General features: G+C 45.2%; 1 protein-coding gene across 1 annotated transcript; it reads left to right on the plus strand.

Moving 5' to 3' along the window:
• Nucleotides 1–2,688: 2,688 nt before the first annotated feature.
• On the plus strand, nucleotides 2,689–3,306 carry LOC119522195 (40S ribosomal protein S7-like). The gene has a single exon (XM_037820826.1). It carries the CDS (start codon nucleotides 2,704–2,706, stop codon nucleotides 3,304–3,306), a length of 603 nt encoding a protein of 200 aa, XP_037676754.1. The 5' UTR covers nucleotides 2,689–2,703.
• Nucleotides 3,307–14,867: the final 11,561 nt, after the last annotated feature.

Genomic DNA, 14,867 nt, shown 5'->3' on the forward strand with positions numbered 1-14,867 from the left:
TGTGCTAATGAAGGTGTCAGGGATTGATTTAGGTGATGAATGTACAACTATGTAATGGTACTGTAAACAATCGAAAGTACAATTTGTTTTGTATGACTGCGTGGTATGTGAATATATCTCAATAAAATGATGATTAAAAAAAAAAAAAAAAAAAAAAAAACCTAGGGAATGACCAAAGGGAAACCAACATGGAGAGTAATAGCAATAAAAATAGCTAACGTTTTTTGAGCACTTACTCTGAGCCAGGCAAATGAATATATATAAATGAGTGTGTGTGTATGCATATATATATATATGCATACACACACACACATTGTTTTGATCCTCATAATAGCCCCATGAGGTAAGTACTATTATGGTTGTTATACCTATTATACAGATGAGGAAGAGTGACAGGACAATCTGCCTAAGAAGGCATAGTTCTGTTGTCTTCCACTGCTGGGCCCCTCTGAGGATCCATTCTGCCTTCCTACCTCCTGGCCTGCCTCCATGGGCCAAAGGCCCTCTCTAACCCCAGCCACCTGCAAGTGCCCTCCTAAATACCCAGACTCGGGGAAGGCCAGGCCAAGACGGGGGAGCCTACCCTTCCTTTTCACCACCTTAAAGAGGCAGGGGAGAAGAGTAGAGTGGAGGGATCATAAACTCAGATGTCTACAGGGCCAGACATTTTTAATAAAGACAGCAGCACAATAGTTTAAGAACAGTATTAAAGGGCAACTGACACTTGGCCCCACTATGGGGGTACCAGAAGGAGTGAGGGGGATTAGGGTGAACTGGAGAGCCCATTCCTCATCTCAAGGGGCACTGTTACTTAGCTGATTGTTGTGTTAGACTTTAGGGCCCAGGGTTGCCCGATAGGATTTTTCAAGAGAAGCCCGATACCCAAATTCATATATGAAATCTTAACATTTTAATATGTTGGCAATGAGTTAAAAAAAATCTTTTTGAAAACACTGTTCAGGCAAAACCAAACACATCTGCTTACTAGCTGGGTGAACCTTTGGGCAAGTAACTTAATCTCTTGAGCCTCAGTTTCCTGATAATGTAAAATAGGGATAATACTAATATCTACTTCAGGGGGCTATTATGAGAATTAAATAAGGTGATGTAAATGAAAAAAAAAAAAAAAAAAAAAAAAAAAAAAAAAAGAGCTAAGAGTTAATGACAATCAATGCAATATATGATACTGGAGTGGATCTAAGAATGGAGGAGAAAAGCTCAATGGGGGCATAAGGAAAAATTGGAATATAGAATTTAAGCTTTATATCCATATTAATTTTCTTGAATTAACTGCAGTTAAGTTAATGACATAAGTGAATATCCTTGTTCATAGGAAATGTACATGGAAGTGTTATGAGTTCAAGGAGTATGATATATGCAACCTGCTCTCAAATGTTCAGAAGATGATAAATGGGTAGATAGATAATTGATAGAAAGATAATAGATATAGTTGAAAGAAAGAGAGAGGGGGGAGGGAAGGAGAGAGGAAGGAAGGAAGGAAGGACAGAGAAAGAAAGGTACTGCAAAGGTAGCAAAATGTAAAATTGGTAGATATGGATATCTTGGGGTGGGGGGGTGTTGGAGTTCTCTGTATGGGGTTTGTATTGTATTTGCAACTGTCCTATATGTTTGAAATTATTTCAAAATAAAAATTAAAAAAAAATAAAAATGAAACTTCTTCAACATGATAAAAGGCATATATGAAAAACCCACAGTTAACATCAAACTCAGTGGTGAAAGACTGAAAGCTTTCCCCCTAAGAATCTGGAACAAGACAAGGATGCCCACTGTCACCACTGTTATTCAGTATTGTACTTGGAGTTTTAGCCAGAGCAAAAAGGCATAAAAAAGAAATAAAAGGCATCTAAATTGGAAAGGAAGAAGTGAGACTTCCACTATTTGCATATGACATGATCCTATATATAGAACGTCCCCCAAAATCAACAACAAAGCCACTAGAGCTAATAAATGAATTCAGCAAAATGGCAGGGTACAAGATCAATACCCCAAAATCAGTAGCGTTTCTATACGCTAGTAAGGAGCAAGATGAAGAGGAAATCAAGAAAAAAATCAATTTACAATAACAACTAAAAGAATCAAATATATAGGAGTAAATTTAAACAAAGATGTAAAGGACTTTTACACATAAAACTACAAAACATTGCTAAAGGAAATCAAAGAACTAAATAAATAGAAGGACATTCTGTGTTCATAGATTGGAAGACTAAATATCATCAAGATGTCTATTTTCTCCAAAGTGATTTATAGCTTCAACACAATCCCAATCAAAATTCCAAGAGCCTCTTTTGCAGAAATGGTAAAACCAGTCATTAAATCTATATGTAAGTTAAGGGGCCCCAAATAACCAAAGCTATCTTGAAAAAGAAGAATGAAGTCAGAGGATTCACATTTCCTGACTTTAAAGCATATTACAAAACTACAGTGGTGAAAACAGCATTGTACCAGCAGGAAGACATAGACCAATGGAACTGAATTGAGATTTCAGAAATAGACCCTCACACCTATGGTCAATTGATTTTTGACAAGGCTTCCTAGTCTACTCAGTTGGGAAGAATAGTCTCTTCAACAAATGGTGCTGGGAGAGCTGGATATTCATATGCAAAGAATGAAAGAGGGGAGATTTGACGAGTTCTCGCGAGGTTTTGGCCTCTTCCTAGGCCGGCGCTCAACAAGAAAAAGGCCATGTTCAGTTCGAGCGCAAAGATTGTGAAGCCCAATGGCGAAAAGCCTGATGAATTTGAATCTGGCATTTCTCAGGCTCTTCTTGAGCTGGAGATGAACTCAGACCTAAAGGCTCAGTTAAGGGAGCTGAATATAACAGCAGCCAAGGAAATTGAAGTTGGTGGTGGTCGGAAAGCTATTATAATCTTTGTTCCTGTTCCTCAATTGAAGTCTTTCCAGAAAATCCAAGTCCGGCTAGTACGTGAATTGGAGAAAAAGTTCAGTGGAAAGCACGTTGTATTTATTGCTCAGAGGAGAATTCTGCCTAAGCCAACTCGAAAAAGCCGTACAAAAAATAAGCAAAAGCGTCCCAGGAGCCGTACTCTGACAGCTGTACACGATGCAATCCTTGAAGACTTGGTATTCCCAAGTGAAATTGTGGGCAAGAGAATCCGTGTAAAACTGGATGGCAGCCGGCTTATAAAGGTTCATTTGGACAAAGCACAGCAGAACAATGTAGAACACAAGGTTGAAACTTTTTCTGGTGTGTATAAGAAACTCACTGGCAAGGATGTTAATTTTGAATTTCCAGAGTTTCAATTGCAAGCCAAAATGACTAAATAAAATGTCATTCTCAAAAAAAAAAAAAAAAAAAAAAAGAACGAAAGAGGAACCCTATCTCACACTATACACAAAACTTAACTCAAAATGGATCAAAGTGATGTGCTGAGCCCTCGAGCATGGGACTTGCCCTTATGAAGCTCATTACCACAAAGGAGAGTCTAAACTTGTATATAATGGTGCCTAAGAGTCTCCCCCTGAGTACCTCTTTGTTGCTCAGATGTGGCCCTCTCTCTCTCTAACTGAGCCATCTTGACAGGTGAACTCGCTGCCCTCCCCCCTACGTGGGACCCGACTCCCAGGGGTGTAAATCTCCCTGGCAACACAGAGTGACTCCCGGGGATGAATGTGGACCCGGCACCGTGGGACTGAGAGTATCTTCTTGACCAAAAGGGGGATGCAAAATGAGACGAAATAGTTTCAGTGGCTGAGAGATTCCAAATGGAGTCGAGAGGTCACTCTGGTGGACATTCTTATGCACTATATAGATAACACCTCTTAGGCTTTAATGTATTGGAATAGCTAGAAGTAAATACCTGAAACTACCAAACTCCAACCCAGCAGTCTGGACTCCTGAAGACAATTATATAATAATGTAGATTACAAGGGGTGACAGTGTGATTGTGAAGACCTTGTGGATCACATCCCCTTTATCTAGTGTATGGATGAGTGGAAGAATGGGGATAAAAACTAAAGAACAAATGGGGTGGGATGGGGGGATGATTTGGGTGTTCTTTTTTCACGTTTATTTTTTATTCTTGTTCTGGTTCTTTCTGATGTAAGGAAAATGTTCAGAGATAGATTGTGGTGATGAACGCATAACTATGTTATCATACTGTGGACAGTGGATTGTATATCATAGATGATTGTATGGTGTGTGAATGTATTTCAATAAAACTGAATTTAATAAAAAAAAATGGATCAAAGACCTAAGTATCAGAACCAGGACTATAAATTCCTAGAAGAAAACATAGGGAAGCAACTTCAGGATCTTGTGTTGGGTAGTGGTTTCTTAGCTTTTACACCCAATGCACAAGCAGTGAAAGAAAAAAATAGATAAATGGGTCCTCATCAAAATTAAAAACTTTTGTGCATCAAAGGACTTTGTCACAAAAGTGAAAATACAACGTTCTTAATGGGAGAAAATATTTGGAAACCATATATACAATAAGGGATTAATATCCAGAAAATATAAATAAGTCCTACAACTCAATGACAAAAAGACAAACAACTCAATTTAAAAATGGGTAAAAGGCTTGAATATACATTTCTCCAAAGAGGATATACAAATGGCTACAAAGCACATGAAAAGCTGTTCAACATCGGTAGCTATTAAGGAAATGCAAATCAAAACCACTAGAATGGCTATGATTTAAAAAAAAACTACAAGTGTTGGAGAAGGCATGGAGAAATAGGAACATTCATTCACTGCTGGTGGGAATGTAAAATGATGCTGCCTCTATGGAAGACCGTTTGGCAGTTCCTCAGGGGACTAATATAGAATTACCATATGACCCAGCAATCCCACAACTAGGTATATACCCAGAAGAAGTGAAAGCAGGGACTAGAACAGATATTTGCACATCAATGTTCATAGTGGCATTATTCACAATTGCCAAAAGTTGGAAGCAGCCCAAATGTCCATCAGCTGAAGAATGGATAAACAAAATGTGGTATATACATCTGATGGAATATTACTCAACTGTAAAATGGAACAAAGTCCTCAAGTTTCACATGGGTGAAACTTGAGGACATTATGCTGCTGAGTAAAATAAGCCAGACACTAAAGGACAAATATTGTATGATCCTACTGATATGAACTAATTATAATAAGCAAACTCATAGATTATAATCTAGAATATAGGTTACCAGAGGATAGATTGGGGTAGACAATGGGGAGCTGATGTTTAATCCGTACAGAATTTCTATTTAGGTTAATTGTAAAGGTTTGGAAATGAATGGTGGTGATGGTAGCACATTATTGTAAGTGTAATTAACAGCACTCAATTATGAGTGTGAATTTGTTTGAAGGGAAGTTTTTGGTTGTGTACATTATTAGAATGAAAGTTAGACGATAAAACATGGTTTTAGTAAGAAGGTGTAACACCCTGAGCCCTGTTGTGGATGACGGACTGGGGTTAAAAGTACCAGTATAAGAATATTCTTTCATGAATTATAACAAATGTATGACACTAATACATGGCATTAATAATAGGATGGTATATGAGAAAAATACACCTAATGTAAAGTATGGACTATAGTTAATAGTACTATTTCAGTATTCTTTCATCAATTGTAACAAAGGTAGCACACTAATGCAAAATGTCAACAATAGAGGGTGTAAATTTTGAGGCCTTGTGTTAGGCAATAATTCCTTAAATATGACACCAAAAGCACAGCAATAAAGAAAAAATAGATAAATTTGACTTCCTCAAAATTAAAAACTTTTGTGATTCAAAGAACACTATTGATAAAGTGAAAAAATAAACTACAAAATGGGAGAAAGTATTTGCAAATCATATCTGATAAGGGACTGATATCCAGGATATATAAGAACACCTAAAACTCAACAATAAAAAGACAGATATTCCAATTAACAAATGGACAAAGGATTTGAATAAACATTTCTCTAAGAATACATTCAAGTGGCCATTAGGCACATGAAAACATTCCCAATATCATTAGTTATTAGGGAAATTAAAGCCAAAAGTACAATGAGATACCTCATCACACCCATTATGGTAGTTATAATAAAAAAGAAAATAACAAGTGCTGATGAGGATGTAGAGAATCAGAACCCTCATACACTACTGGTAGGAATGTATAATGGGGCAGCTGCATTAGATTCATTTGGTAGTTCCTCAAAAAATTAAATTTAGAGTTATTATATGATCCAGGAAATGCACTTTCAGGTATATACCCAAGAGAACTAAAAAATTATATGTCCACACAAAAATTTGTACAAGAATGTTCATAGCAACATTATTTGTAATTCCCCAAAGTGGAAACAACCCAAAAGTCCATCAAGTGATTCACAGTTAAACAAAATGTTGTATATCCATGCAATGGGATATTGCCCAGCCATAAAAAGGAATGAAGTGCTGATACATACTACAACATGGATTAACCTTGATAACATAATGCTAAGCAAAAGTAGCCAGACACAAAAGACCACATACTGTATGATTGGATTTATATTAAATGTCCAGAATAGACAAATATATAGAGACAGAAAGCAGATTAATAGTTGCCAGGAGCTATGGCAAAGAGGGAATGGGGAGTGACTGTTAATGGATACAGGGTTTCTTTCTGTAGGACAAATGTTCTGAGATTAGATATGGTGATCTTTGCACAAGTCTTGATACTAAAATCTATGAGTATGAATTTTAAGATCTGTAAACTATATCTCAATAAAGCTATCAAAATAAGGAATGATCTGAAAAGCAATATGGTAAAAATAACTCATTCTCCAAATCCTAGACAGTTTTAATAAATAATATTCTTAGTATATAAATTGTTCTTACAGGTTAATGAGGGAAAAGACCACAAGGCAAAGGAAATGAATATGCAAAGCAGAGAAGAAATTAAGAGGTCAAGTAGAGAGCAAATGAGGGTTTCCATGGTACTTACTATACAAGTGTTTCACTCTTATATTAGATTAACTCATTTAATCTCCACAACAACCCTATAAAACAGGCTCCCAGTCCCCTCACAGTGAATGGCACAAGCTATCCAGGACACGATGATAACGACCTCCCATCCAGGTGTCCTCTGCTGACCTGTGCGGAGTGGTGTGTGCCCCCATAATGCCCAGTTGGTACCCCTGATGCCGATGTCCTGACTTCATCCAGGGGCCATTGAGGATTTCGAGAATGCTTTCTGGACCACACACCTTCAGGCAAGGCTCCTGGAGACTTTGTTTCTTATAGGTGGACTTTTGCTATGTGCTAGGTGGCAGAGCTTGTAAGCCTAGCTTCCCTAATGAACTCCCGGAGTGTGAAGATTCTGTGTGGTCTGGTACGTGCACATCTATCAGCCTTAGCAATCAGCAAGGCTGGCAGTGGAGTCGTTAGCTGTTGGTGGAAGTTGAGTTGCCTGGCAAGGGCACGTGCACTTCTGAGAGAAAGACCACTGTGCTTCTGCTCAGCAGTGGATCCTGGGAAGCACTGCTAGCAGGGGCAAGATTTCCCTTGGAAAGCATTCTGTTCTACACCAACACAAGGCAAAATGGGTAACCGCAGTCAAAGTCCTGTGCCTTAATTGCCCTGCTGCAGTAACATCAGCCTGGGCATTTTTAAAAGCATGTGTTATCAGTCATCCACTTTGGCCATAAAACCCCTTAAAAAAGTGTCCATGGAAAGTCCACCCTGAAACCTGCAAGCTCTGCTTGTTGTGGGATGTACCTGGGAAACTGAAGAGGCTGCCTGCTTTCCAGGGTTGTCAACTCCAAGCCAGGGCTTTGTTAGAGCCTGAGTAACGGAGGGACCAGAAGGAGGGGGCCTTGGACCACTTCAGACCCCACAATGAGTGGTGTTCCCTTCCGACCTGAGCAGACACTGTGCACCAAGGATTACTAAGAACTGAGTGACAGAAAAATAGTCTCAGGTGAGGGGCTTACTTGGGCAAAGAGTGAGGCAAGAGGAAGTGCCTCAGACTCCCCCAAGGTCCCCATCTGGAGAAAAGCAAAATGGCTCAGGAAAGACATGAACAAGAGTAAAGCTCAGGTTAGTGGGCCCACTATTCAGAGGTGCTTGTTGGCTTGGGACTGTTCCCTAGGTGGGCACAGGTAGGGTGAGGGGAAGAAACTCAGGTGTCTGTCCCATCTCTTCAGCCTTGGGACCAAGAACCTGCCAGGCTCCTGGGGGCAGCCCAGCAATTTGTTCCTGGGGGAGTCTGGATATTTCACTGGTAGCAATCTCTGATGGGCTCTCCCAATTTGGCCCTGGTTTCAGGTGTCAGTTTTCTGCAGAAGTTGGCCACAGCCTTGTTGTGTGATATGACCTGGGAGACTTTCCCTTCTGAGCTTGGAAATCTGGCTTTCTGTCAAATTATCCAACTAGAGAAAACATGCCTTGAGACGAAGAGAGAGAAGGACAAAGGGGTCAGAGTTATTCCGTCCATGCTCCACGGAGCACGTGGGTCTCTGCTGTGTCATCAGGGACCAAGTCATAGTCATCCCCATGTCCCTTCCAGTTCCTGACACATAGTAGATGTGGTTTGGAGCCAGGGAGCCCTGCATCAAACTCTGGGTTCTGCCATTTACTAGGCATGAGGCATTATTTAAGTCACTTGACTTCTGAGAGTGCCAATTTCCTCAGCTGTATGTAAAATGAGTTTTGAATGAGATAATGGATGCAAAGGACGTGGAACATAGTAGGTGCTTAATAGATGGTCGCTGTCACCACCACCATCATCCTATCAAATAGCATTTAATGAACACTTTCCTGTGCTTGGCATTGATGCAGAGACTTAAGGGCAAGCAGCCAGTGGTCTTCCCCAGGTTAGTACCTAGTGGGAGAGCTAAAGTGTACACAAATAATAAAAATCCAAGGGACAATTACAGGCAGTATGGTCAGGATGCTGGAGCTTAAAGGAGGAAACAGATCCTGTGGGCTAGGGCCTTCTGGAAATGCTGCCCAAAAGAGGTGGGTGCTAAAGTTGTCTGGATAGATCGGGCTTCCAGTATTAGAGAGGAGGTAGGATGGGGAGGGGAAGGAAAAGTGTTCCTGGCTCAGCTTAGTTCAGGCCAATACTCAAAGCTGTCTGTATCCCAGTCTCCTGTGGGGCCTCTGGGGCTCAGGGCTGGGTCTGCTTTTGGGATGCAAGCACCAGGCTGGCCACTGGGGGTCGACAAAGTTTAAGGAATAGGAAGGCTATTATGAAACGGAAAAGAGTTCCTTGGGGACTACACCCCTCTGATTCAACAATCTGCCTAATGCCTAGATTCCCCAGCTCTGGGATCTCACTCCCTCTCTCCTCTGTCTTTAGAAAAGCCCTAATCCCCTAAGGCAGGCTCAGTTCAGAAGTCCCAGAGCTTCCTGTCTTCCCCACCTCTGCCCAGGACATGAATCCAAGGAGGAAAATTCCCACTCTCCACAACCCTGACTCCTCATGGTGAGGATGGTGGTAAGGATCCAGGCTAGGACAAGGATTGCCATAGGCTCTACTTTGTGTCCTGGAGAGGGGCTGTGAAACAAAAGCAAGCCTGGCTAGGGATATTTATGTTCCTCTAAGGGGGCTGGCTTCCTGGTAAGGAAGATGCTGGGTGTTGTCAATTGAGGTCTGTCAAAGCCTCTGCCTCACCCCAGACTCTCCTTGGTCAGCTGTAGGGAGGTGGAAGTATGGCGGGGGTGGGGTGGGGAGGTGGCAGGATGGAAGGATTTAGTGGAGAAACTAAAGGTTTAGAAAGTAACTGGGCACTTGCAGGGAGATGCATAGATCTCAGGCATTGGGGTCTTCCTGATTGAAGGTGGGAAGTAACATCTCTAAACTAGGCTGGACTGACTTATGAGTGGGGAAGGCAGGTTTCAATGTCAGGGACTCTTGCTGGATTGACTCAGGGACAGCTGGGGATGGGTGGGCCTGGGTGCCATATATCCTCCAGTGGTCATCTGGCCAGCTGGGTCCAGCCCCTTATCTAATTTCAGGATGTCCCCAGGGGCTCATGGCCTCTCTACCACTAGATCTTGGGTTATCAGTGGTTAAATCCCAGAACCTGACCATTTAGCCTTCTTGCTGGAGTGGGAAGTAGGGAGCTAGCTCATAAACTAGTGAGGGGTCAGAGCTGGGAGTGCTAGAGAGATGAGGGAGCATCTTCCCTTTCCTTTGCTTGCTCAGCTTGGAGTATTCCTCCTTGAGAACTTTATTCCCTGTGTCTGTGGGGCCTGGTACACCCAGTGTGCTCACTAAGGAGCCATTTATCCAGCTAGAACTGCCCATCTCCAGGCCTACTATCTCTGAGATGAGAAGCTAGGCTGGGGTCAGTGACAGGTGGGGACAGCTGCTGCTCCTTCCGAGTGCCTTAGCCCTTGACACTGATGCATGGCTCGGTCCCTTCTTGCACATTCCCCAGGTAACCAGAGTGAAGGGAGCAACAGGTGGGCTGTGCCATAGTGTTGCAGGCTTCCCCCCACGGGCTGCACCCCACTGGGCTGGGGAGCCTAGGATAAGAAGGACTGCTGGAGGGAGCTGAGCACAGGTCAGTGAAACAGAGGAGGACAGTCACGTCCAAAGAGGAGGCCACAGAGGGACCAGCTGCAGTTCAGAGCTTCGTGTTACCTGCTGTGCCAGGTCTGGCCGTGCTCTGGTTCTCAGAGGCCCTGTTCCAGGCCTTTCTCAGGGCCAGAGGGGGAGGCCGTTTGCCCGTCTGAGGCCTGAGGACTTGGGACAGATATCTAGGCAGCCAAGGTAAGGATAGAGGGGGATAAAGAGAGAGGGAGGGATGGGGACCAGGCCCATCTCAAGGGAAGAGGGGCTCCTCCTATCCTTGATGTGGTCCTGCCAATAGTCTGACCCGGGTTCAGGCTGGCACCTGACAGATCAAGGTGATCTCAATGCAAACACCCATAAGCCAGGCAGGCAGCTGGGACAGGAACAGGGAAGAGGCTGGGAGTAAAGAGTTTGGTTGAACATTTGGCCTTCAGGACCACCCAGTCCTCCTTCCCCAGCCACTGGGAACTGCCACGGCTGTAGTGAAATCAGATTTCCAGGGCTTACCCACCTGGAATTTGATCTGCCCTAGCCCTGGGGCGTGGTGCAGCTGGGATGGAGAGAGGAGGAAGAGTGAGAGGGTTCAGACCCCACCCTGGATTTGCCCTGAGACTGACCCAGAGACAGAGTGACTTGAGAAAAGTATTCATGGGGGAGAGAGGGTAGCCTGGGCCCAAGAAAGACTCCAGCCAGTCTCAGCTAGGAGGCAGTGGAGGCAGAGAGAAGAACAGGAGAGGAGATGGTGTGAATAAGCCAGCAGGGCAAGTGAGCTGGGCAAGTAAGGGGATTGCAGGCTGAGGATGGCGGGGCAGGGAATGCAGCCAGACTGAGCTCCAGAGCCTGTCTCCTAAACTCTAAAATAGGCCTATCAATATCCTCCTTAGGGAGGAGGTGAGGATTAAACAAAGATAATATAGACCCAGAGGTGAAAGCACCCAGCTATCCTGCCTGGCACACACTAGGTGTTTAGAAACAGTAGCTCCCCTTCTCCCTGTAGGGAATGGATATCTGTGAGGAGGTTGCAGGCAGAGGCAGTGGGCCTTCTAGGGGACAGACAAGAGGAACAAGGCAGGCCAGAGATGATTGTAGCTAAGAAAGAGGGTTGCTAGCCTCACTGGGTCATCCCAATTGGCATCGCTCCCAGACTCTTCAGTCTGCTTTTCCAAGGGCTTGCTCTGGCTGGGCCTGATGGCTCACCGAGACCCATATCCTGGCATGCACTCATTTCAAGAGCCCTGGGATAGCAGTGTAGAGTCATGATTTAGAAGGTCAAGTTGTGAAACCAGATGGCCTGGGTTGTAATCCTGACGTTTCCACTTCCTAGCTGTGTGGCTTTGAGTGAGTTACTTCACTTCTCTGTGTCTCAGAGTACAAAGCAGGCAGAGAAAGGTCAAGGACTCAGGCCACAGAAATAGGGGGTGTGTGTCTGTTAGTGAATGTGTGTGCATGACAATAAACATGAGAAAATATAGGGGCTAGACTCCAAATTCCACCAGGGCAGGAACCAGGCCCTGCCACCTGGTACTGAATGAATGAATAGTGAGAATCTGTGTGTGCATAGGTACATTTGTGCCTGAGCCTTCGACAGGAGAGAATATCTGAGCAGGAGATAAAGATGTGCATGTAGCACACAAAAGCATGTGAGAACGTGTGACTGGAAACAGGGTGTCTCTGTGGGAGGCTCTGTAGAAGAATAATAGTTTCCATTTAGTAAGCACTCGTGGTGGGCCAGGCATGATGCTAAGTCCTTCATGTGCATTATCTCATTCACCCCTCCCCATAGCTCCAGCTTACAGAACACACAGAGGCTAAGTGACTTTCCCAAGGTGACACAGCTGATAAGTAGTGAAATCTGTTTGTGTTTGCCTGCCTCCCATGGGTGTGTGAATCTGAGCTTGGAAGTTGCTGATCTGTAGCTCTCCAGGGGCTGCTTGACACCTGAGACTTCCTGCAAGTTGCCTAATGTTCTTTTGCCCCCCTGGGTCCCCCATATACTTATTTTGGTCTGCTTGAGCTTTGTACATGTCATCCTGTCCTCATGAGACCAGGAGCTCCCAGATGACAGTGGTGGGTGGGGCTTCTCTCTGGGCCACCAGGGTTGGTCCCCGACCCTCCAGGAACACTGGTAAACTTGAATTGCAAGGTATGCACGTGTGCGCACATGTGTGTGCATGTGCACACGTGTGTGTGTGAGAGAGAGAGAGAAGGGGGGTAGGGAGGGAGAGAGAGTGTGTCAGAATGGTGACTGGGTGGTCTGGGAGGCCCAGGGAAGGGGCATGACTGCCAGTGGAATAAATAGGTAGGGCTTGCATAAAGGAGAGCCCACATCCCCCACAGATCCTGACCAACTTCCTCTCAAGCTCCCCTGGGGAGTCATTTTTCCCTACCTTAGGGGCCTGAATCACTACATCTGAGGCCCGCTAGGGTGGGGCAGGAGGTGGGGGCTTGGCTGTGGCAGGGAGTAGGTCGAAACTTGCTACTGAGGCCCCTGAAGCTGGGGTGGGCAGGTTGGGGCAGAAAGGCTGTGCCATGACCAGGGGCGACCTGGGGTGGAGCAGGCCTGGACAAAAGGAGTCCTCTCATCCTTTCCTCTTCTGCCCTCTCCACCCAGGATTAGGTGTTGGTACAGTCAGGCATTGCATCTGTCTGCCCAGGTCTCCCAAGTCTGGCAGCCTAACCTCCCCTCCCCTATCCACCAGCCAGCCTTGGGTTCCCCTCCCAAGAGGAGGAAGAATCCCAGGCAGGTTCTGGAGTTGGTTGTGATGGTCTTAGCTGAAAAGAACGTTGGGATGTGGCCAGGAACAAAGAAGGACTTTCCCAGGCCTAGTAACCTCTTTGAAGTCTTTGAGTGAAGCCTTGAGTGCTGGCCATCCTGAAGCCTGCTGCTTTCCAGGGACCAACCAGCTTCCAACCATAAATAAACCAAGTAAACAAATAAGCAAGGATGGGCTAGGAATGTGACAATCCAATATGGTATAGAGACAGATAAACTTGGGGCCAAATTCTGCTTCAACACTGATCAGCTTGGTAACCTCAGAAGGGTCACTTCTTCCTGAGCCTTAGTTTCTTCCTGATGTTCTATGGGGATGGCAAAACTCGTCTCAAAGGATTGTGACAGAAAACACAACTAATATGGTTCTTGGCACTCAGTGGCACTCAGTAAATGGCAAGCTCATTTCCATATTTGGATTTTGACATCCTAGCATGCATGTTGGGGATCCTAGTCTTCCAGCTACATTAGAGGTGTGTCCTTGTCTCTTTTTCTTCTCCTTTCTCCTTGCTTACCTGCCAATGTGGGGGCCAGCTGAAAGCTGCGAGACCCCAGACAGCTCCATGTTATCCCCATCTGCCCTGATCCATTTCAGCCTCAAAGCCCTGTCACTGAAGGTGGGAGGAGGGCCCAGCTTCTCCCTTTTTATTTCTCCCCAAACAGAGGTCCACTCTACAGCCCCAGAGGTCAACAAAGGATCCAGTGAAAAACTCAGCAGCTCAGCCTTCTAATTACCATTTACATGGACATGAAACCATGTAAATGGTAGAGCTCTTTGGCCTAATCATCTCCATAAAGCAGCAGTAAGGAGACTTTATATTCTTGGCTGTTCCAAAGCCAACCCCAAACCCAGATCTTCCCTTAGTTGTTTGCCTTCCTCCCCGGGCCAGGCCGCAGTTCTTGCCAAGGACACGCCTGTCCCAGGTCTTGCGTTCAAGCGCGTGTGTCAGGCTTGTGTGTGCCACGCTCCTGTTACAGTGGGATAGCCCCCAATTCGGCCCAGACTCCGCCAGCGCCACTGAAGACCAGTAGGGGGAGACATCAGCACGTGGCTACGTCTGCTGGGGTCCGACCGTGGAGAGCGGGCCGGACCGGGAGGGTCTGAGCTGTGGGATGGAGCCAAGTTATAAGCAAGTAAGCGAGGAAGGGCGGGGAGAATGGGCCAGGGCTGGGAGACAAAGACCCAGATGGCGGGGCCGGGAAGGGCTGGAGTCCGGCGTCTCCGGGCCAGGGCGCCCGCTTTTGCTTTTTCAAAAGGCGCCTGCCCTGTGCCTTTTCGTCTTTGCCTTCGAGGCGTCTTTCTTTATCGAAGTGCCTTCATCCCCGTTTGCCCATCCCGGGGCCTTGACCGTGCCTTCAGAAAGGAAGAGACTCCGAATCTGGGTTCCAGGGCCCCTACAGAGCTCTCTCCAAAGCTGAGATCTCGAAGGCCTGGTCTCTGGGGGTGAAGAAATCGCCTTTCCCTCCGGATCCCAAACTCGACCCCATGCGAACCTCCACCACCCCACCATAGGCGCCTTTGTGTTCTGGATTCCCGGCCCATGTGCAAGCGGACGCTGTATTGCCTGGGCGGAAGGAGGAGAGG

Source organism: Choloepus didactylus, chromosome X (assembly GCF_015220235.1).
Source record: "Choloepus didactylus isolate mChoDid1 chromosome X, mChoDid1.pri, whole genome shotgun sequence".
NCBI classification, from domain to species: Eukaryota; Metazoa; Chordata; class Mammalia; order Pilosa; family Megalonychidae; genus Choloepus; species Choloepus didactylus.